Source organism: Cavia porcellus, unplaced genomic scaffold (assembly GCF_034190915.1).
Source record: "Cavia porcellus strain 051 isolate PalLab524CR breed Dunkin Hartley unplaced genomic scaffold, mCavPor4.1 scaffold_3, whole genome shotgun sequence".
Lineage (NCBI taxonomy): Eukaryota > Metazoa > Chordata > Mammalia > Rodentia > Caviidae > Cavia > Cavia porcellus.
Window position 1 is genome coordinate 102,556,556 of NW_026947486.1, and position 24,381 is coordinate 102,580,936.

The 24,381-nt window shown below is 41.3% G+C and overlaps 2 protein-coding genes and 1 non-coding gene across 10 annotated transcripts in view; 2 read left to right on the forward strand and 1 right to left on the reverse strand.

Moving 5' to 3' along the window:
- The first annotated feature begins 3,253 nt into the window (after positions 1 to 3,253).
- On the forward strand, positions 3,254 to 15,576 carry Cd40lg (CD40 ligand). 2 transcript variants are annotated; one of them, XM_003464711.3, is made up of 5 exons: positions 3,255 to 3,519; positions 5,303 to 5,434; positions 9,356 to 9,410; positions 11,180 to 11,242; positions 14,259 to 15,576. In XM_003464711.3, exons 1-5 carry the CDS (start codon positions 3,364 to 3,366, stop codon positions 14,633 to 14,635), a joined length of 783 nt encoding a protein of 260 aa, XP_003464759.2. In that variant the 5' UTR covers positions 3,255 to 3,363; the 3' UTR covers positions 14,636 to 15,576. The 2 variants fall into 2 exon arrangements, with proteins under 2 accessions (XP_063102524.1, XP_003464759.2); XM_063246454.1 differs by lacking the exon at positions 5,303 to 5,434 and having other exon boundaries at positions 3,254 to 3,519.
- Positions 15,577 to 19,898: 4,322 nt separating this feature from the next.
- LOC111755417 (small nucleolar RNA SNORA66) lies at positions 19,899 to 20,031 on the forward strand. The gene has a single exon (XR_002789969.1). It is a non-coding gene; the product is annotated as a small nucleolar RNA SNORA66 (small nucleolar RNA).
- Positions 20,032 to 21,888: 1,857 nt separating this feature from the next.
- The window catches only part of Arhgef6 (Rac/Cdc42 guanine nucleotide exchange factor 6), a 121,806-nt gene continuing 119,313 nt past the window's right edge, over positions 21,889 to 24,381 (reverse strand). For all 7 annotated transcript variants that reach the window (XM_063246461.1, XM_063246456.1, XM_063246458.1 and 4 more), the window contains one exon: positions 21,889 to 24,246. In XM_063246461.1, coding sequence (XP_063102531.1) covers positions 24,106 to 24,246 — 141 coding nt within the window. In that variant the 3' untranslated portion in view covers positions 21,889 to 24,105. The remainder of the gene's footprint in view (positions 24,247 to 24,381) is intronic.

The window sequence follows — 24,381 nt, forward strand, 5'->3', positions numbered from 1 at the left end:
AACTTGTTGAAAGAAGTTGGAGGGCCAGGCAGAAGGAGAATGGAAGAAAGAGGAGAATTCAAGGACTGAAGTACAAGCACTTCTTTCTGGAGCTGTTGCTGTTTATGGTGAACCTGCCAGGGCACTGTGTCAATGTATTTTCTTGGATCTGTGACAGAGTCTCAGAAGACCAAATCATAATTGATAATATGACCATTTAAAAGGTTTGGAATTAACATTCTCCTGGAAGTGTGGAAAATAGATGGATTAAGATAGGAAAGGAAACAAAGAGATAAGTTAGAAAGGTACAGTTCAATAAACTATGAAAGAGAGGATACACAGACCTGGGCAAGAATATTGGCAGAGAGCATGGATGGAAATGGTGGTGCTCAAGATGTTTTAGGGAAGAAGAAATCTCTGGGGTTGGGGAACAATATGAGGAGAGAGACAAGAGAATTATGGATGAGCCACAGGTCTCTGGCCTGGGTAATTAGGAGAGTGCAAAGACCGTTCGTTGATTACAGAAAGAATGAAAGGGAGAAAGAGTTTGAGTTGGAAATGAAGTGAGTAGAAACAGTCATAAGTACTTACAAATTTGAAGTTTGGGTCCAAAGTTGGAGATTTAGGATTTTTCACAGTGAAGATGACAGTGAAAATCATGAAATTAGGTTAGAACTTCCCAAAGTAAACAAAGATAACTAGAATTGAAGAGAGAGGAGGAGAGGGTAAAAGAGGAAGGAAAGAGAAGAGGAAAAGTAAGGAGAAAAAGAGAAGGATAGGGGAAGAGAGCGAGGAGGACAGCAAAAGACAAACAGGTGAACATAGACAATACTAAAATTTTAAGGGATACAAAAACTGGAGTCACATAAAGATTGTCTCTCAGGGACAGAAATCCTTAAGATCTCTGAGACCCATATGAACTTGGGCAATGAAAATATGCATATTTTATTTGTTTATTTGTATTTATATTAATTTTTAATTATTTTATAAAGTATGCATGACTAACTAGGTCAGGTAAATCCCCAATATTGGAGTAGTAAACAAATTTATACTTGAATATATACAGGGGGAGAACCTTAAATTAGAAAGATTGTGTGCCCGGAGCTTGTAATGGAAAGCCTTAAAATACTGGCAAAATTAAGACTAATTATTTCGGAGCTTGGGATTTAGCTCAGCAGCATAAGCATCTGCCTTGCAAATGTGTGGTTGTGAGTTTGATCCCTGGTACCGATAGAAAAGAAAAAGACAAAAAAAAGACTAATTATTTCATGCATATATCATCTCATTGTACACCTTAAATAAATACAATTTGTATTTGTCAATCATGTGTCAATAAAGCTGGGAAACAAAATAGGAAAGAATTGTGGTGACAAAATTCAAGGATGGCTTGAATGTCCTAGTGGATCACCTCAACCCACACAGATGGATGACAACAGAAGAAATCAACAGAATACTGGAGAGGTTGCTAAAGATGAATTCTAAAATAGTATCTGCCAAAACTGTTACTGAGCTAATAATGGTAGAAGCAGTGTCGAGAGCATATTGTGGAGAGAAGTCAGAGTGCAAGAACCTAGAGATTACATAAGGAAGCCAGAGAGGTTGGGCAAATTTTTTTGACAAGAATTTTCTAGAAGCTGGTCACATGAGCAAATGTTACTATTGCCTGCGTCTCTGCAGTCCCTTCATTTTCTCCCATAAGGCTTTGCAGGGCTCATCTCAGGGCCCTTGCAACTCTTACACTTTGTTTCTACATAAAACTGGTCTTGGAGAAGGCCTTGAGCCAATTTTGGGTGTCATGATAATTTTCTTTCAGCAGAACTAAGGTCACTTGTCTAACAACTGAGGCCTCTAACTTGACTGATCAAAGCTCATCACGTGCACTGAAGCCACCTACTTGGCAGATGTAGTGAAAAGCTACACAGATCTGAGCCCAGGACAGGATGCTAGGGCGTGGGAGGGGAAGAAAGCAGGTGTTGACTACACAGACAGCATGCCTATCAGAGCAGCTTTTACATTTCCTATTCGTCTCTCAAAACAATTTTATAGGAATCGCCAAAGCAGTCTTATCACTGTTTCTAGATGAGATTGGGATGTGGGGTTGGGATTTCCCAAGGGTGTTTGGGTTAAAGCCAGTCTGATAAGATGATGCAAAAACCACTCAGCAATGTGTAACCCCGTATACCTCAATGATTCAATGCATGCTCACAATCAAGGTGCTTTTGATATTGCTACTATCAATTTGATTTTTACCAGTATGTAAAGAGGTAGCAAGTATTTGGAAAACTCATGTCTTGGGCTAAATAAATTCTTTAAAACTAAGTGTAAGAGTTGTGTGTTGCTTAACCTGCAAATCTGTGCTATGCATATCTTTACTCAATCTTCATAGTAAACTATGAGAGGGGCAAGGCAGGTACCACTTTGAGTATGAGGAAATTGAGGCTTAACACGTATAGTAATTTGCACACAATGCACAGCAATTTATTGGTAGAGCAAACGATAGAAGACAAAACCCACAGTTGCAGCCTATTTGCCTTATCCCAACCCATTGCATCAGCATCAGTGATAATTCATGGGTTAGAACAGTGTAGATGGGCCACATAGCTGCAGTGAGCTAATATTTTTACTTTAACTTCAATCCTGCAGTTTTGGCTGATTTCCCTGAAGAGTCTATTTAGGCTTTGCCTTTGAGCAAAGGTTTTTTTCTTGCATTATATTTCCAGCTAAATTACATTTCACAATTGTTAGCACTCTTTTTTGCTTTATCCATGTAGTATTGACTTGTGAAGCCACTAAGATTTTGTTGAGCTCCAAGATTAAATACATAAACCTTTGAAAAGCAACTAACTAGTGGCAAACTAGTCACAAAATCAATCCAAACTTTTGTCTGCCATTTGTTTCTTTCCCTTTATGCCAGTTTCTTGCTTTATGTTAGTAAGATCAGAACTGAAATAAGTCTACTGCTGGCGGATTAATTTGTCACTTTCCTTGAAACTGGTGAGCCCAGAATGTTAGACAGTGATAGGAAAATACAGCCACTGTCTGTTAAAAAGTCTATGACATTTCAAGGCAAGAATGAATGTGTGGAAGAAGAAACTTGTTTCTTCTTTACTAACAAAAGGGAAAGCCTGGAAGTGAATGATATGGGTATATATATATATATATATATATATGTATATATATATATATATATATATATATATATAAAACCTTTACGTAACTTTTTTGCTGGGAGAGAAGACTACGAAGCACATTTTCCAGGAAGTGTGGGCTGCGACGATTGTGCGCTCTTAACTAATCCTGAGTAAGGTGGCTAATTTGACAGTCTTTTCATGCTGCCTCTGCCACCTTCTTGGTCAGAAGATATCATTTCAACTTTAACTCAGCATGATCGAAACATACAGCCAAACTTCTCCTCGATCTGTTGCCACTGGACTGCCTATCAGCATGAAAATTTTTATGTATTTACTTACTGTTTTTCTAATCACTCAAATGATTGGATCGGCATTTTTTGCTGTGTATCTTCACAGAAAGTTAGACAAGGTAAGATGAACTACAATCCTTTGTTAACTAAATTGGGAGTCTAATTAGTTTGTGGGTCCATCTATTTTAATTCTGCTCAAGCAATGGAGAATGACAGACACTCAAGGGCATTAATGGTGTTTCTGTGGTATATTTGTTGTCTGGTTAGTGAAGTCTCATAATTCTTGCCCTGGTTAAGATCTTGGGATCTAGAGTTGCATGGCTTAGCTTCAAATCTTGGCTTTGACCCTACCAGTTCTGTGATCTCAGGCAAGTTATTTCACATTTTTAATGCCTTAGTTACCACACTTGAGAAATGAGAATGGTAATAGCTCTCATCTCAGAGATGAAGTGATTCTAGCCTTGTAGAGCGCTTGGAATAGTGCCCGGCACAAGGTGAGTGCTGTGTGGACACTAGCTATCATTATTCCTTCAAGTTTTACTCTAAAAGTTCAACAATTTTTTCAGGTAGAGACCATTTTTCCTTTTTAATTTCCACCTGGGGAAGGAGCACACCAAGTTGATTTGAAATTTCATAATGCTCCAGGTTAGCACATAGATAAGTCTTCAAACTTGCAAGAGTTTTTTTTTCCCCTAAAAGCGGTCCTCTGCACAGTTCTTCATGTGCCAATTGTAACTTCAAGCTGCTCAATGCCCACCCAAGGTACTTTTACACTCTTAAGTGGCTGAACTTACAAGAATAAATGATAAGAGTAACTTAGTGGGTTGTTTTTGCCTTCTTAGGAAAGAACATGCTAAGATTTATGTTTTTTGTGTGTATTTGACCACTTCCTCTGAAGGACACTACTGGTCATATTGGCAAAATGCAAGTCATAGATAAATAAGAAAAAATGATCAATTTTCCAGCTGTTCCTGAAAGTCTGGACATAGGAGCTGTGGCTCCACAGTATCTGGATCACTGCATTTTCCCAGGGGTCTTTGGTGGTCCTCTCTTGCTATATAGACCTAGAATTAGGGTCACGAAGTTTTCTGCCAATATAATGCAAAATAGTGTGGGTTGAGATGATCCACTAGGACATTCAAACTTTAGGACACTCCTGAGGAAAAAAAAACGGTGGGTTCTGGATTGCTGATACTTGTTTGTTTGCTCTGGTGGGCTCTGTTGGTCAAATGTCTGGACATATGCCTCACCTCCAAAGGGAAAAAATAGCCCTGGTAAACTCGAGTATACCATGGCACTGAGGTGCGTCCTTGCTGGCAACCAAAGTCACGAGCAAACATGATCTTGTTTTGAATCTTAAAAATCGACACATAAGAAAATGGCATAGTATTAGGGGGTGAAACAAATGAATTCTATACATTTAATTATGAAGACATTGGAAAATAAAATATCTCATTAACTTGAAGCATGACTTCTTTAAAAATGCAAATGTCTTCCACAGATACTGAAGTCAAGATGGGACAGAGGTATAATTAGAATTTGAGTTAATGGACGCACATTAGAAATTAAGTTATTTGTAAAACACTGCAACATGTACACTAAAATGAAGTGTGCAAATTAGGTCAGCTGAAAATGTGCTCTTTGATGGAAGTTCATTAGAGTAACTGATTTCTACCTAGAGTTTTGGATAATACGATGTCTCCATTGCTTGCTTTTGTAGTTTTTTTTTTTTAATGGCCCATACCAACTAGCAATAGTGCAGTGTAATAACATTATATTTTCCATTTATGCTCTCAAAAACATTTTCTTGCTGGTGCCATGGAAGTGAACATGGAGGTAGACATCATTAGCTGCATTCTTCTTCACAATGACATTTCTCATATCCTTGTTATCTCAAAATAGATAGAAGATGAAAGGAATCTTCATGATGATTTTGTATTCATGAAAACAATACAGAGATGCAACAAAGGCGAAGAGTCTTTATCCTTGCTGAACTGTGAGAAAATTAGAAGCCAGTTTGAAGGCTTTGTCAAGGTAAGGCACTCACTTATTGGTAAAAGTCACTGAAAAGTTGTAGCACATTTGTTAGGTTAGGAGACTGAAATTGAACAATGCAAAAGCATCAAAATCCACTATATACTCATATCTGTGTGCACACATACACACACATGTAAATACTTACCTGGGTATCTATATGTATGTATCAAAGAAAAAACAAACATTAAACCAAAATCCTGTGTTAAAAAGGGAAGGAAAGTTAGAAATGTGTGTATTCCTGCTTAATAAGATCAAAAGGGTGTCTCTTGGGGAAAATACACATTTTCTTGACCATGTGTTTATATACCCTCACGAGGTGACATATTTTGGTGCCATTGAGCAAATCTACAAAATATATCAAGCCTTTTTTTTCACTTCTCTATTTCCTCACCCAAAACTTGATGTCTTCCCACTGTGGAGCCACGCTCTAACCCCCACCCCGCAGGGAAGAAATAGCGCCAACAGGAAAAAGTATTGCTCATTTTGGAGTGGTGGGAACTTCTGAGGTCAGACACAGTCTCTGATGCTCAGCCGCGGATGGAATTTCAGTGAGATCTTTCCCTTTTGTCGTGGGGAAGGAAGATGTACACGGAATGAGCAATGGGCATTCTTAGTACCACACAAACCACACCGCATTCAATACTACTTTCACAGTCCACTGCGGAGTCAGTCATGACCAGAGGCAGAGGTTTAAAACCCTCTAACCCATCAGCTGAGCCAGCTTAAAATCAATTACAACTTGCGGCCTACAATGAGTACCTAAAACAAGAATTTGTAGGATTTTTCTTTAATTTGCTCATCACGGATATGAGGCCAAGGGGCTCCTTTTCCCAAGAAAGAACATCAAGTATTCTCGTTTCCCATTTCCCTCTCAGAACATTGATTCAAATCCCTTTGGCCCTCAGCTCACGTAGAGTTCTTGTCTAGGAACTGCATGTCGAGGGCAGCTCTATGTCAGGTGAGCGGGTATCTGCATAAACCAGCAGGAATTAATTCTCATATGCAGTTAAAAATGCTTTAATTTAATGAGGGAGTAAGGAACTTAAGATCTTTTTCTGAACTTATTCCTGCCCTTCTGTACTGTAACCAACACGCAATATAATTTAGTACTGATGACTCTGACAATTTATTCCGGAGTTACCTACAAGAATCAGAACATGGCTCAAATCTGCCACTGGCCTTAAGGTTCTTTAGGCTCGTCTAGGTTTTAGATGAAATTTCTGGTCCTTTACTTGCAAAACTGGCCCAGTTTGAAAACAATTTGGGTTTCTCTGGTTCTTAGAGGATCCCGGTCACCAATACAGAGTATTTGGAGGTGTTTCAAATTTGAGCGTGAATAAAGCCATGTTCAAAACAAAGGGTAATCCAAAAAGTACATCATGTGTGTTTGGCTGTTTGACATTAGGCAAATGACTTCTTACTTCTCTCATGTCTAACACGAGAAGGCTTAAATTATCTGTATGGACATTGCCAGTTCTGACATTCTGTAATTATCTGATCAGCCTTCATGTCCTTCAAACGGCAGTGAGAGTTGCTTGTTGGTTTTCTCTTTTCCTCACATTCTCATTGAGAATTTTACAGTTCACCTGACAATTCCTCATGTCCTTATTTCAGATCAGAAGTGTAAAGTTCCCCAAATCATCTACCCAGGATAAGATAAAGGGAAATATTAGGTTTGGCCTCCATGCTTACACTTATAGTAAAAAGGAACAGATCTAAATTTGATGTTCTAAAAAGGCGGACTTTTCAAGGCACGTCCGCCAGGGTTCAGTGATCTCCTGACAGCATTCCTTGTCTCTGCAGCAGCAGGTTGGAACCCTGGTCAATACCATCTGTACTGAAGCTGTGCACAAATGGTTACTGAAAAAGTCCTTTAGCTACCCAGTTCTCCAACCCTGTGACTTTTTAATGCCCATCCCCCCAAATTTTTCACTCTGAAACAGTTTTCAACTTTTTTTTTTTTTTAACTCAACAGGTCAACTGTTGAATAACCCCAGATTGCATTTGTACTTTCTTAGCTAACGTTACAAGACTTTCTTTCAGGGCTGCAGTCTGGCTAGTTCAGAGTAGCCCTAAGCTTCCATTTCAGGCCCTCAAGTCATAGGGCTTGACAAGATCCGATTCTTAATTCTCAGACCTTGAGTCTTTTCTCCATCATCCCTACTGAGTGATCACGCAATCTTTATTTGAAGACTTCTAGTGACAGGGACCGTATTATCTCCTGAGACAAACAGCACCACACTGCACTCTGAAATAAGGGAAGCATGGAATTCAGAGCATAAATGTGAGGCATCGTTTTTAAATACTGCCTTTTCACCTTAAAACTTACAACTCACCTGGTAGAACAGTCAGCACTGTGATTATTTGCCCATGATTGCCTGAAATGCTTTTGATAGGGTCAAAGTATCTTCAAGTTAAAGGGCAACCTGTCCATACTTGCCACATAGAGGTCCCACTAAGAAAGAAAGAAATAATCCAAGATTTATCGAGAGTCAACTCTGAACGTCTTTTGATTGAAGTAGAGAATTAAGCAAGAAAATAAAAAGAGTTCCAGGGAGTGTGGCTGGGGAAGAGTTTACAAAAAGGCAAAGCTGGGGTTATAAAAGACAAACCTCGCTGACTTCACATTTTCATTTTAGCCAGGCCCCAGCACCAATGCAACCACGTAGCCTAAAAGTATCTCAGCCTCAATCATCACACTCTAGTTTTTGAAGACACTAAACAGTCATTTGTTTACTTGTTATCTCACAAACATTTTCCTGTCACCCCTTTTTCATAGTGCCTCACTTCACCTCGAATGGAAAGTTGAGGCTCTGGGGCCCATGTGAGCGTGTCAAGGCTCAGGTTCCCCTCGGGGCGCTGTGACTTACACCCTCACATCTGCCAACTGAGCTGAGCCTGCAGCTCAAGCGTCAACAGCAACAAGAGAAAATGCCTTCTAGAAGACAAAAACTAAGGAGGGACCTTGTAGACAATTAATTCTAGGAACAGAAAAGAGGGCAAGACTTTGATTATGAGAAGATGTGAAAATACTACTGTCTCCCTCCTTGGGTTCAGCTGAGTGAGGGTCTAGGATCTCTTGGTTTAAGTTTCAGAGCCTTTGGGTGACCTAATACTGGCCAGTTAAGCCCTCCAATCCTTGTTTCAGCCTCTTTAAAATGGCAGTGATAGCCTTTCTCATCTTCTAACCTGTGCTGGGGGAGTCCCTGCTAGCTTCTTCAAGTACTTCTAGCATTTTTTCAGTTTATAAGGGAAAAAGAAATCTTTCAAGTAGTGTTGCATTTGCCTTTGAATATCAACAGCGTTGGGAGATGACCCATGTTTCCTAAATGCTAATTATTTTAAATAAATACAAGCCATATAGGATAATAATCAACAAGAGAATCTCTCAAGCCAATTGAAAGAGATCATAAAATCATGTGAAGGCCATTTTATGGTCTGGGATTTATCTTCAAAGGTCAAACTTACTGTGAACTTTTCCCATGAGATTTCAGACCAATTTTATTATAATACTTAAACATCATGCATTATGTTTAATAATATTCAATGTAACAGTTCCCAGGGCAAAATCATATCTTTTTTGAACCTTACTTGTCAATATCTGTCAAAGCCAGGGAGGTTAGGGTCATAGGGAGGGTCAGTATTACAGCCTCTGGTCTGGAGAGAGCACTGGATTGGAGATAATAAGGCTTGGATTTTGTTCCAGATTTTCCCCTGGGCTTTCTGGGTTGTCAGCTCATCTGTCAGAGCCATGAATTTCCAATCGGTATGATAAAATTAACGACAGCATCTTAGTCTATATGATAATCCTCACTAGGAACAGGCAACAGTAATGACAGATGCCAAATGAGTGATACTGCTAAAATCCCATCACAGAGCTCCTGTCAAAATGACCTCTTCCAATGATTCTTCTTTTAGGATACAATATTAAACAAAGAGGAGAAGAAAGAAATCAGCTATGAAAAGCAAAAAGGTAGGTTGCTATTCATCGATTTCTATGAATGTTTATGTACTAAAAGGAAGCCTTAGGCTGATCCTATTTAATCAATGTTAAATTAGGAAACTTTTAGCCCTGGAAATAAAACAGGACTAAAATTGTCAACTTGATGCCTGATCTGGTCCCTGTGATTTGGAAAGACTTTGAGTGTCAGTCTTTATAGGGAAGGCTGTGTTGCATTAATGCTGACAGTCCTAAGCACAGAGAAACTCCATTATATTCAGGTACCTTAATCCAAACAAACACACTATCTGATACCACCTTCAGAGGATGAGATAGCAGGAAAGTCATCACTTGATAAAAATCAAGTGATAATAGATTTTCATAGGGCATAGTGGCCAGGAAAGCCTCTGGGATGAGGAATGACAGTGTGATAATGTTCTAGTCTTTGCTTTGTTCTTGAAATCAGAGCATCCCAAGCATCTTAGGTTTAAAGAAGGATCTTCAGGGTTGTCAAATCTAACACAATCCTCAGAACATAAATCTCCCCTAAAACAGCACTGACCATCTGGCCTCCCACCAAATATGTTTAGGGATAAGGTACCTTTACCTCATCAGACAGCCTTGCAAGTCTTTGAAGGGTTCTAATAATTATAGTAAGGCTACTACACTATGCAAGATTACATCTGTCTTTATCTTCAGTGAAATTTGGCTCCTTTCATCACGACTCACTGGACCCATCTTTACTCTTTGAGGTCATACTAATCAAAGTACAATTCCTCTTTTACACAGCAGCTTTGCAGACACTGAAGGCAGCAATCATGACCTCTGAGCTTTGACTGAGGCTTTTCTTCTCCAGGCTACACCTACCTGGGGTCTTCCACCATTTCTCTCATGACCATTTTTAGGCCTTTGCATCTCTCAGTTATCTCCTTTTCTGGACACACCAAATTCTTCCTGTTCCCTTTGTAATATAACACGTAAAACCAGTGCAATACTGAAAGTGACTTCCCAACAAATATAAAGATGCTATTTTTCAAGGCAAAGAGAGTGTTCAGAACACACTTTAAACATCGGTCCAGGTGCTAAATGGGTCATCTGATTTCCATGAAGTTTTCACCCTTAGAATGACTGCAAGATACGTTGAGAGGTACCTTGTCCTCTGTTAAGGATGGTAAAATTTGAGGAAACAAGTCTTGTGAATGCTTTTTAGCATTCTTCAGGAAAATCATAAACTCAGTTAAACTGGTGTTCGGGTCATGCAGTTGGATTTACTTTAAATGCACCTACCGAGTCCCCAGCTCTAGTCTTGTAGCTGAAGAAAAAGAAAGAAACTTGCGCAGAATCTCTGCACGTAGGAGCTCAGCACTTAAATTAAGAAGCAAGTTTTGACATGGCAAGCAGTTAGAGATACATACAACAGTATAACCCATTGCTTGACCTAATCAGGCTCTATAAGCATCTTACTAAGTGTGCAGATGAATGTTGCAACCCACTAAGACTTCCAATGTGTGAAAGACAGGTGTGACGAAGACAGGTATTTTTAGCCTTTACCACACCATGTGAAGCATTCAAAAACTATTAGGAGAAGGGGAGACCAACAAAGACATCCAATTCAACGATTTAAGATAATTAGGAAACCAACTTGTCCTTCAGTGCGGAGGATTTCAGATCATCTCCTCCTTCCTTTCGCAAAACCTATCGTGGGAGAGTCTCTATTACACAGTTGTAGACCTGGACCAAATTGTTCCATGGGTAGTTTTGCATTTCCTTGGCCTGACAGTTTGCTTTTGGTTTCATTTCAGGTGATCAAGATCCTCAAATTGCAGCACATGTCGTAAGTCAAGCCGATGGGAAAACAGCATCTGGTAAGTCCCATAGCATCTGCCGGGCAGCCACTGAGGGGGCGGCAGAGATATGGAAGCAGAGCAGCCTAATGATTCAGCTTCTCTCTTCCTCAGGGGCCCAATTTACAAAGCTGCCCATACACCTCTCAAATGCTGTCCTTTGTCTTCAAAGTGAACTCCAGTGCACAGATGGGACTTTGAGGGACAAAGGGAGATGGGAAGAAATCCCAATGTTCTCATTACATTCTTGCTCAGTGGCTGATTCTAAATGATAAATTCCTGGGTGGAGAGACCATTATTCTGACAGCATAGGAGAAATGGCAGGTAGTGACCCCCTGCCTGGGGATATCCCTCCTTCTAGCCCCCCTTCACTGGGTGTAAATGGGCCTCCGGGGGTCTTTTCTGTCACCTGTCAACCCCTGTATGATTAACCCCAGCCTCACTGGGACCAACCTCAGGGAAATTAAAGGTAAAATCATTCTGTAAAGATCAATAGGTGCTAAGACGTTAGATTTTCCAATGAAGTAACAACATACGACATACTGTGTGATCTTTACAACCCTGAGTGATTTTATTTCCATATACGTTCTGCCATCATTCTAGCTCTTAGATTTTTTTTTCCCAAATCTGTATCTTGTGATAGTCGGTGCTGGAGACTGTGTCACATCTGATAAATGGATGGAAACATGTACACTAGCATAAAATCCCCCGTCTACATAAGGGCAAGAGCAACAGAGCAGTTTTTGAAAAATTCGGCAGTGTGCTCCGGAATGGAGCCTCTGAATCTCTAAATGCTCTGTGTGTGTGTGTGTGTGTGTGTGTGTGTGTGTGTGTGTGTGTGTGTGTGACATGCATGCAACAGAGGCAGAAACAAAGAAAGGAAGATACTGCTTCATCTCCGAGGTGGTGCGGGCTCCTCAGTGGGTATAAAATTCATGATTATATCATGGAGCTTGGTATGGAAGCGTGCCAGAGAGGGAGTTTTGGGCCTCTGGGATTCAAGAACCATGACAACCACCTGCTGAGTGACTTTAAGCAAGTCCCTGTAACTATGTAGCAGCTTCCTGCCTGGTGTACTTCACAGGGTAGCTTTTAGTATCAAATCAGAGAATGTGGAAGAAAGTTTTCTGTCAAGTTATGCTATGCCAATTTAAAGTGGCACTACTTAGCATACTTCACTGCGGTTTAGATGCCAAGAGTGACATAAAGCCCCTCATTAATGTCAGTTATTCCTATAACATCTAATAATCCTGTCATACACACCTTTCTCAGAAGATATACTAATGGGAGAATATCATAACTATAATACCATGCCCAGGAATATCTCTCTCTGTCTCTGTCTCTGTCTCTGTCTCTCTGTCTCTCTCTGTCTCTCTCTGTCTCTCTCTCTGTCTCTCTCTCTGTGTCTCTCTCTCTGTCTCTCTCTGTCTCTCTCTCTGTCTCTCTCTCTCTGTCTCTCTCTGTCTCTCTCTCTCTCTGTCTCTCTCTCTCTCTCTCTGTCTCTCTCTCTCTCTCTCTCTCTCTCTCTCTCTCTCTCTCTCTCTCTCTCTTGGTCTCCTTTCCCTATTAGGATTAAAACAAGAGACTTCATACTGTTCTATATCCCCGGCCCATTTATTATTCTTTATTTTCAGATAGGGTCTCACTAAGTAACTAAATTACCCAAGCTGTTCTCAAACTTGTGATCCTGTGTCAGCCTTCCAGATGTTGGGATTACAGGTGTGCACCACCATAAGCATCTAGACACCTTGTCTTTTGAATTCAATGACAGCAGCAGAGAAGCCTCCTAGAATCACCTCACCACTGGTCTTTGTCTACCTCTACCTAAATCATTGCTCTTAGATACAATTTGCAGAGTTCACACTCTCCCCAAAGGCTCAGGATTGATAGTGGTCCTACAGCATCATACAATCTATCACAGGAGGTCTGCAGGAGATAAGGCGGGGAGCCAGTAAGATTCCTCCTCCACCTCAAGCCCAAATCTCTCCTTCCTATCTGTTCATGCTGCTATGAACAGGTGGGGTCTTGAGCCCTGATGGGACTAAGACCACTGAATAAGAATGTTTTTAAAAGGTGAAGGAACCAAAGGCATCAACACTTCCCTTCTCCCCAACCCCCAACCTTGTCAGCCAATCTAGCACTCTGTGGGAGCTGAGATTTGAAATCGAGTGCACACACTACTTTGAACCCACTCAACATCTCAGCCGAGAAAATGGCACACCATTGATGGGTACTCTGGTTTAGCCACAAGAATACAGGTACTTTCAAGTTGGTGGCGCCCACTACAATGGGAGATCAAAACACAGTGAAATGCACAATTTATTTTCATATTTTCTGGCCTAATTTTAGTCCTCGCTGTGGGAGGCAACTCAGGTCTCAACAGCATGATCATGTTGGAAGAAGTGGGGTCTTTTCTCTGAGCTGAGTACACCTACAACTTTGGCTTTATAAAATTCAAGGCTAGTGGGCCAGGTGTGGTGGCACACATCTTTAATTCCAGCACTCAGGAGCGTGAGGCAGGAAGATCACAGTGAGTTCGAGGCCAGCCTAGGCTACATAATGAGTTCAAGGTCAGCCTGGTCTAGACAGTCAGATACTGTCTCAAAAGAAAAATTCACATGAGCAAGGTTTTCATGTTAATATTAGCAAGGATCTAGCCTAAATAATTTAGTATGCATGATTTATGATGCGGAATTTTGAAATCATTTGCACTGTCTCAAATTCAGGGGCAAATTGGCTTCAAGAATTGTAAAGAGAAAAGGAGTCTCGTCATGATCTTTATCTTCACAAGTCTCTGAAATGTGCTTTAATATTAGCCCACAATGCCGATGGGGAGCTAAGAGGAGCCTAGATTGGAACCTGGCTCTATCTGACTCTAAAGCCCATGCTAACTTGTAATCCATGACTGTGAAGACTGGGCAGGGCCTTGCGATTCTGTTCTCACACAAAACCAGTATCCAAACTTAAAATCTATTTCCTGTTAGACTGTGAACCATGCTCTGCTTCCCCCTCATGAATTTTCCCCTCTTTGTTACAGTTCTACAGTGGGCCGAAAAAGGATATTACACCATGAGCAGCAACCTGGTAACCCTTGAACACGGGAAACAGCTGACCATTAAAAGACAAGGATTCTACTACGTCTACACCCATGTCACCTTCTGTACTAATCGGGAACCTCCGAGCCAAACTCCATTTATAGCCAGTCTCTGTCTGAAGTCCACGAGTGGCTCCGAGAGAATCTTACTCAGGGCGGCGAATACCCACAGTTCCTCCAAATTTTGTGGGCAACAGTCCATTCATCTGGGAGGAGTATTTGAACTGCAACCAGGTGCTTCGCTGTTTGTCAACGTGACTGATCCAAGCCAAGTGAGCCATGGGACCGGCTTCACGTCTTTTGGCTTGCTCAAACTCTGAACAGTGCACCCTTCCAAGCTGCGGCTGAGCTGGCACTGGCAGTCTTCCCAATACAGCCAAGCAGTTGAGACCACCCCCACGGAACTGCCTATTTATAACCCTAGGATCCTCCTCGTGGAGAACTATTTATTGTACACCCCAAGGCATGTAGGGCTGTAATCAGTGAATTGCAGCGTGGGCGAGACCCTAACAGACCCCGCTCAGTAAGAGCTTGTATTCTGAAGCAGTAACCCCACTGATGCAGACACCCGGAGAGTCCTGTAAGAAGACAAGGCCAGTATGCACAGATAGAATCCTGAGTAAACAGCAGATAATTAGTCAAGTTCAGCTTTGTTTCTCTATGTGCAATGTCTCTCAGTGGATAATGTATTTGATTTACTGGCGAAGATGCAAAAGTAAGAATGGAGAGCCTCGGCTCACATTCAATTCTGGCTGACCCTGCAGCTCGGATGGAAGAGGCCAGGCACTAGAAAGTCTCTCAGGGTGGAGAGCTGAGAACCCAGTGCCCACCACTGCCTAACACTTATTCATCCTCTCCCTCTCTCTCTCTCTTCCTCCTCCTCCTCCTCTTCTTCTTCCCTACCCTCCCAATCTTATTCTCTGTCTCTCTCTCTCTGTCTGTGTCTGTCTGTCTCTCTCTCTCACACACACATACACATACCTGCACGTGCGCGCGCGTGCGTGCGCGCACACACACACACACACACACACACACACACACACCAGCCAGGCTGTTGCCACTCGGTTACCATATTTCTCCCATCCCTTATTTCTAAGCACTGTAGATGAGGGGAAGAGTGGCCCGAGCCTGCCCCTCCTCATCGCAAAATGACTGTATTTAAAGGAAATCTACTGTATCTCCCTGCAGTCTCCACTGTTTCCAGAGTAAACCTGTGTTTATCTTGTTATTTATTTTTGAGTAATAAAGATCCTTTAACATTGCTGTTGTTGTTCAGTACCTACAGCCCTCAGCCTGTTTGGGGAAAGAGGAAGTGCTTGGAGGAAATTGTGCCAACCTTTGTGCTTTCTTTCATAAACTGAATTCTCAAGTGTGGTACACAACAAAATATCTCAGTGACAGCACTCTCTGGAAGGCAGTTATGGCCTTTGATGGTGGGACACGGAAGCCTGTTCAGTGAAAAGCAATCTGAATCTTCGTTTCCAGCTTGCTCTAAAAAGGTTGCAGGAGATTGACTTTTTAAAATTAATCACAGCCAAATGAGGCTGAAGGAAGGCCTTAAATAAGAAGCTGTAACATGTCTTTTGAACAACTATCTAAGTGGCTGCACTTTTGGCAAGAGGAAATGGAGCTAAGATACTCTAACCCTGAGTATTGGCCTCCATTGCCCACTGAAGGCAATCAAGTCATTTCTGGTGATCATCAATTGAGGAGTTATTTATGGAAGAAACTGTGTGGTATCTTCACTTTAACCATCATAGTTCTTTGCTTAAGGCAACACCACATGTTCATCCAAAAAAAATGACTATAGAAATAAGAAAGAGAAGGAGTGGGGGTGGCATCCGCTCTGGGCCACCGCCCCTGCTCTTCAGTCCTGTGGCTGCTACAGCCCCTTCTGGACCCTGAAGAGCTTGCAGCAAACACCTGCCATGCAGCCGAAAGTGTGCCAGACAAATTTGCATGCTGTGCACTTTCTCCAGCGAGAGAAATTTGATATGAGCACGAGTGACACTTTGATTTGGGGACTCACTAGAGATCCGTCCACATTGCTTTTGGTGCCCACTGTGTTAACCTCTGTAGAAGAGGCTCGAAGGTCCTGGGGGAAGCAACTGTAGCAGCTGAGCAGACAGTGGCCATGATGGTCGTCCAGGCAAAGGCCCTCCTTAGGAAAGCCAGCGTCCTGGGCCTATCTGAGTCCTGGATTTGGCCAAAGTGACAGAGAGAAAGATGACTGAAGCCCCGGACATTTCCCCTTCATGCTGACTGCCACACTTCTACAGTTTGCCCACATGACACAGTGAGGCAGCGAGAGGCATCACTCCCTTGGTAAGATTCATTTGAAATGAATCCGAGTCCACTTGGGCTGATTTTGAAAATACTCTTCACATATTTTGGATTCAAAAATTGCCTCTGCATTTCACCCTGCCTTCTCTTTCCTTGGGAAGCACTTTCTTCCAGATTTTTTCTACCTCTAGTAACCACATTGCCCATAGTATCTGTTACCAGAAGTAATGCTATTGATACAAAAGCACTCTGCATTTTCTGGGCTACCTCTTATTTGCCTGTAGTTTCTGATGCTCTCTGAGTGCCACCTCCGGTAGCTCCAGCCCAGCCCCTTGCGCTAAGCTTCATCCTCACACAGCCAGCTGCTCTCAGCCTCTGAGTGGATTCCTAGCAAAGTCACCCTGCCCTTCCCAGGGGCTTCAGGTCGCATCCTTCACCATCTTCTCTTTCTGTCCGGCATGCTTCCCATGGATTGTCTCTCCTGGGCTTGTGGTTTTAATTACCACTTTCATGTTACTGATACAATACTTTTAATTTTTGCCCAGTCCTTAGAATATCCCTGTGTCTCTAGGTGGTGAACCCAGGGACTCCATGCCAAACCCCACGTGCCTGTGCTAATCAACCCTACTTCTTGCATGGCTCTTAATCCTCTTCTTCCTATCTCTATGCCACTGTCCTGGCCCAAGCTTTTATCTGCTCCCTTCTGGAACAGAAGGGCAGCCTCCTAGACTTACTTCCGCCACTCTTATTTGCTCCCATCTGTTCTCTAGGCACAGCCACCATGAATTGTTAAGTATTGTCCTGAATGTACCACACCCTGCCTCTTAGTGACCTTAAAATGAAGACCAAAATAATGATCTTATGCATTCCCTGCCCGTACGTCTCTGTGACATAAATTGTAACTTCTAATGTTACAAACATTTTGCCTCCTTAGGACCCTGACACGCTGTTTGCTTGTAAGCTCCATTCCCTTCCCCCACTACACACTGCACTTAGCAAGTGTTTTAAGCAACCACTTACTGTGGTTGAGGTTTTCCCTCCTGTGTTCTGAGCTTCATGAGGACCAAGACCTGATCACCATGGTAACTTCTATGTCTATCATGGGGACTGGCAGAGAATTGGGCCTTTGTTTGTTGTATGAAAGAATAAACAAATGAATAAACTCAGCTTTGTGTACCTCAATAATCCATGAAATTTGTATACTGATTGAAACAAAATTTTGAAAAAATATAAAGATCTTAATTAGGTAAAAAATAAATTATAAACATGCCTCCATGGAATGCAGAACAACAGTGAATTATACTACAGATAAAAATAGGTAACATATTTTCATAATAATTTTCATGATAGTTTGCAAAATATCATGTGATGTTTGCTTCAAACTTCACTTGAACACTTTCCAAACTACTCCAATAAGTGACAAGGATTTGGGCACATTTTTGATCTACAGGTAGTACTGTGATCATAAACTATCTAACTTAGCACCATTTTTATAAACAGGTTATTTCTGTATTCCATCTAAAATTAGGGCAAGAATGTTGGAAATACCCATAATTCTAGAGGGACACCAAATGAACAAAGTATAAACTGTTACTGCCTTTGTTACTTGATAGGAAGCAACTGACTGGGAAATGCAAATGGTCTGCTTCAATAAGCAGTCAGTACAGGGGCACCTAATTTAAAGGGAAACAACACAGGAGCAAACACAAGACACTTTGTGCCATAGCTGACTGTTTCCACGGCATCTGATACCTTTGCATTAGGACATGCACAGCAAAAACCTTTTTAAAAAGTTTGAAGCACTTTGAGGCACAAAAGCATGATTTTTTTGTTACTTTGTTTTTCCTCTCTAAACCACATCCCTATTTTTAAAAAAAAACAACAAAACAAAACCAGAAATACTCATTTACAATATTGTGACTAAGACTGCAGCCAGGCAGATATGGTCTTAATTTAGGTTCTACTTTTTACTAACTGCTTTAACTGAGGTGAGTCATTTCACCTCCTCTGGGCTGCAGAGTCCTCATCTGTAGAATGGGTGTGATAAGAATATTCTTCAGGGTGCTTAAGGATTCCATGAAATGATGCACAGATGTCTCAGTGGAGTTTTCTTTCTCATACAGATCATCATATAGAGAGTAACAACGTGGGTCTCCATGTGCCCCCTGCATGCCAGTCTGCATTCTGTGCAAGTGGGCAGGACAGCAGCTTAAATAGTTAAATTTTCTAAGCCCAAGAATAGCTGGCAGCCCAGGTATACAAACAACCTTGCGTAGGCAATAGTAGACCAAGGACCACACCCAAGTTGAAGCAAAAAAAGAAAGGAGAAGAGAGGAGAGGAGAGGGGAAGGGAAAGGAAGAGAAAAGACAAGAAAGGGAAGGAGAGAAAGGGAGAGAGAGGGAGAGGGAGGGAGGGAAGGAAAAGCAAAAGAAACAGGTTAAATTATGGACACACACACATATAATATTAGAGTAGATCTATCTATAGAAAAGACTTTTTGTAACTTTATTATCAGAAACAATCATTGGCAGCTCGAAGTTACCAGAATTTTCAGCAAGCCTGAGCAGTTCTATTTTTAAGAAGATTTCTTCAGATGACTACAATCATTGCTTCTCCTTCTGAGGGATGTCAGCACACAAATACAATTCTTTCATATCACACTCTTCTGAGCAACTGTGAAAGCAACTCAGCAATTCTCAGGAACTGATATCAGTTTAATATGTAGTTTTTTCCTCTATTGTTCATTCCTGGAGTTCTACTAAGTATCTATCAGTTTATAATATTTTTCTTGTTAATGTAATCCAACTTAAAAGTCCAATAATGTTTGCTCATAATCTGTACCCCTGTCTTCTGTACCTCTCAGATTGTAAATCTTCTGTTTTGGAGCCTAATATGCAGCCTTTAATACCTCTTAGATTTGACTCACTTTTCTTGTGCTGGGGAGTTAGTTTTTCCTATCCATCCATTCACTCATTAACACTGATCGAAGGGTAAAAGTTCTGTGCGGTGCATCTGTGGCACACAGAGATTATTGTGATCCAGTCCCTATCCTTGAGTAGCTTACAGTCGTTTACAAAACAAGTGTGTAAAGATTTTAGGCCTGGTGCAAATTCTGTAGCATGGTAAGGAAACACAAAAGAGACAAGGGGATGCATCTGTTAAAGAGAGGGGTGACAAGTGCCCAAACTAGGCAATGGTCATGAGTATGAAGAGGAGCAGTTAAGGGAGTACAGTTGTTAAAATGATAACACTTGATGGCTAGACTTACAAAGCACTGATGTATAAGTTTATAAAGGCTTGTGCAAACTCGATCACTAGCTCTGCATGATGTGGCAGGAGCTAAGGGAACCAGGTTTGCTAAAGTAATTGCGGTGATAGGACTATATTAGCCTCAGAAGCTACTGGTGTAGTTTGTTCTATCCCCATATAGTAAAAAAAAGTTTATAAAGGCTTGAGGAAGAGGATGGGATGAAGAATAAAGCCCATGTTTCGGACATGTGCAACTAAATGGCTAGAGTATTTTTACTGGTGTGGAAACCGTGGAGAAACTGATTTAGAAACACAGATGAGGAGTTCAGTTTTTGGGTGCACTGGGTTAGAAGTGATGCAGGCCATCCAAGCTGAGATGTGCAGCAGGTAGCTGCATCTATGGTCCAGAGCTTGGGGAAAGGTAATAATGGAAAAATACTGACATGGCAGTCATCTGCATTGTGATAAATGCTTTAGGCAAGGTTTCCTAGAAAGAGGCTATAGAATGAAAGAGGAAAAGAGTGCCAGGGACAGGCAAAGGAGGCAGGGACAGCAGTGAGGACTGAGGGGGATGATCAGAAAGGTGGAATGTGATGATGAAGACCAAGGAAGAAGATATCTACCAGAAGACAGGGTCAGATACTGCAGGCAGGTCAGGACAGACACTAAAAAGCAATTTCCAGGATATGTCAATAAGAGCTCACTGGTGACCTTGGTAAGGGAGACAGCTTGAGTAGAAGCCTTAGTTTTCAGGTGCCAAGCACAGAGGAATAAATGTGGCAGAAAGAGCAGGGGTCCAAGAGGCAGTCAGATCAGAATGTGATCAAAATATATGGTTAATGTTAAAAAAATATGCAAAAGACACATGCATTGCCATGAATCCCCCTCAAAATCACCCCACTTCCAAGGGAGGATGTATTTCATGGGCAGATGACATTTCCTCCCTACTTTACAGATGCAGTATATACCACAAAACAGAAGTTTCCTTGAGTGGGAAAAATAGAATCAGGCTAGAGGACGTGATGAGGATGAACTAGCTAATAATTCTGGCCCAAATGAACTGTCTATACTCCTACCATTTACAAAAGAACTTTATATGAAAGGGCTGTCCCCACTCCCATGCCCACTGCAGAACTGTTCACAATAGTTAAGATATAGAATTAACCTAAGCACCGACCAGAGATTTTTAAAAAGATTTTAAAAATGTGGTAGTGAGCCAGAAAGTACATGAAATGGGGAGAACCAGGATGGAAGCAATGCCCCATCAGTGATCCAGCCAGAGCACAGACCAAGGAGAACCAGTAAAGAAGCTAAGCCCCCGCCTGTGAGCCAGCCTAAAGCCTGTAGTCTGAGCAATTATTTAGAGGACAATAATATGCAGTATGATAATTATTGTCGATTTCCTACTGTCTTATCACTGTTTCATTTGGTTTCATTGTTGTTTTATTCTCTTTAAAATAAAAAATAATTACAAAAAGAATGTGAGTCAGGAAAAAAAAGAAAATGTGGTATATGTACACAATGGACTATTATTCAGCCTTTAAAAAGAAAGAAATTCTGTCATTTGCAACAGCATGGATGAGCCTTGGGAACATTATACCATGCAACACAAGCCAAGAGTAGAAAGACAAATGCTTCAAGGAGTCCCTTATATGTATGATCTAAAAAAGTCAAACTTACAGAGGTAGAGAGATGAATGTTGCTTTACCAGAAGCTATGGTGTGGTAGAATTGTGAGACACTGATCAAGGTGTCCAAGGTTTTCATTAGACAGGAGGGCTAGCGTTGTGAGGCAGATCTATTTCACGACATGGAAACTATAGCTAATAATAATTTATTGTACGTTTCAAAGCAGATGTTTTCACCCCAAATATAAGGTGAATATTTGAGGTGATGGATACTACAATTAGCCTGACATAATCACACTATGCCCCATAAATATACACCATAATTATGGATCGACTAAATATAAAATACAACTTTTAAAAAATTAAAGAGAAATCTTTCTTCACCCCAGTTGGCCAAAAAGGAAACCAAAGACTTATTTTATAAAGCACTGTTTATTCTTATTTATTGAAAATGTCAATTTTAAAAGTTTTTAAAATAAAAACAAGTTAGAAAATTTGGGCTTGTGTAAGAAGGGATCTGACAGAGAAGAAACTGAAAGGCCTCTAAGGGCAGCAAATTAATTACAGAGTAACAGGAATCCATTTATAGAGTATTGTAAACAACACAACTATGAGACACTGCTCTCGGATTAACATGGCTTCATTTCCTTTATATTATTGTTTAGTGTGTAAGCGCGGACAGCACTCTGCACAAGCTTCGTTACTCAGAGTACCAAAGGCCTCTCATCAGGAGGGCCAAGTCCCAAAAACATGCATATGTACACATGACTTTAAAATAAAGATCTTTCGGTATTTTAAGCGATCAACTAAAGTACTTTGTAATCACAAAAGTGTTTCCTATAGATATAGTATGCACATTTATTGTAAGCCATTGACTAACCACAGAGGGGGCAGATGTGAACATCTAGGTGATTACTGTTGGTGTTTTTAATTTTTACATACAAGATGTCACAGCTAAATTTCTGTACTTAAAAACAGAATAACAGCCGTTCCTAGAAATCCTCACTCTTGAGCTTCCAAGAATGGCTGAGTGTGATTGGCTGAGGCTGCACTGCAGGAAGCGTCCACTGTGGTCTGTGCAGGCTGTTGCTTCTACTGTTCACCAAACAGACAGCAGCCCTGTACCATGCATCTAGGGAACCTTGAGGCCTTCTGTACCAGAAAGAAAAAGGGCTCCTCAGCAACCTGGAGGTCTCAGGTTTCAAGTCTGGTTTCTTAACAACATGTGCAAAACCAACATTTATAGGCACCTATCAAATGTATTTGTAGGGTGACTTCCACCAGCCTATTGGCCTTTTGCCTCTCGAGGATCTTCACAATCTAGATAAATGCCCTCTGTCTTCAGGCGAAGTGGAGAGTCTCAGAGTCTTGGGCCAACTTTGAATTTGGATCTGCACTGTTCTGTGACTCTCTTCTAAACCTGCTTTCTTAGTTTGAACTTCTGAGATATTTACACTTGTGGTTTGCTTCAATAAGCAACTTGCATAAAGCATTTCCAAGTAATTAGCTTAGTAACCAACACAGCTACTAGTGGAGCCCCTTGATGCTGGTTATACAAACTGGACCGACAGCATGTTTCTGCAAATAATGCTTTGAGTCCTATTCAAAAGGGGCCAAAGATTATTACAACTTCTCATGGTGCACAATACCTTCTCAATGCAGGCTGTCTTGTAGGATGAAAGGTCACAGTTTGAATATGCAATGTAAAGTTAACTACTCACCTTCTAACTACATTTTTTAAAAAGTAAGCAAAACATACATACCATTTTACACACCACTTGGTATGCTTGGCTTAAAGCACTGGGGAATCGAAAACTTACACACATGGCAGAAAGCTAAGGAAGAAGACCTATCATGCAGTGGGAAGAACTGGTCAACTCTGCTCTGAAAGGAGGATTGCCCAATGCAATTTGCCAGTGGGTTTGATGTTGGCATGAGTGACCACAACTTCTGTGCCACTGAGTTAAAATGTACACCAGCATGGGAGGAATACAACTACTACAGTTTTCTTGATCTTACAGACAATATAAGGCAGTGAGAAAAAAAGCATGATTGGAGGGTGGCATGTCTCAGACTAGGAAAGGGTAGCTAGATCACTGGGCCATGTGTTAGTCTTTCACCTTCTATGGTCAAAACTCAGGAAGTGTTACCTTCAGTAAATTAAGTACTGAGGGAAGCCATACAGGGAAGTGTTCATGAAAGTCAGGTCTATATCTAATCTGCCATGGCTAGCTGCTGTGAGATAGCAGGCAGAGCAGTAAGCACGAGTCAGTGGCAACAGCTATCGCAGAGGCACTGTGAAATGAAGGCCATCTGAAGAGCACTGAAGTCATCTCCTGTGCTAGCTTTCCTCGTCTTACTGAATGGAGAAGACCCTGGGGCCATGACCACCTTCTGCTTTTTCCCCTGTTGCAAAAACAACCAACTAACTCATAACCAAAGAACCACAAGTACCCAAGTAAACACACATACTTTGTGTGTGTGTACACACACACACACACACACATACAGAAAGAGATAGAGACTTAAACACAAAACAAAAGCCAAAGAAGTAAGAACTGAATCGAGTCATCCAGCCAGACATTTCAAGATACGCTGAAGGCACGCTCCGCCCAGCTGCACAGTGGTGGTTATGGAAGAATCGAGGCCTTGCTACTGGATTCAGCCAGAATGCACTCGTTTGTCTGCTTCAACAGCCTTCGGACCAGCTTTTCCAGGTCCCTTCTTGACTTCAATTCTTCCTCCAGGCATTGCTTCATTCTTTTGTTCTCCTGTGGTAGGAAAGACTCAGTGACTCCCAAGTAGAGTGTGCCTGTCCCTGCTGTCATCTTTATGGCATCTTTCACCTGACTATACTTTCCTCGCTTCTAAGACAAGGGAGCCACCTGGTGCTTCCCAGCTGTCTC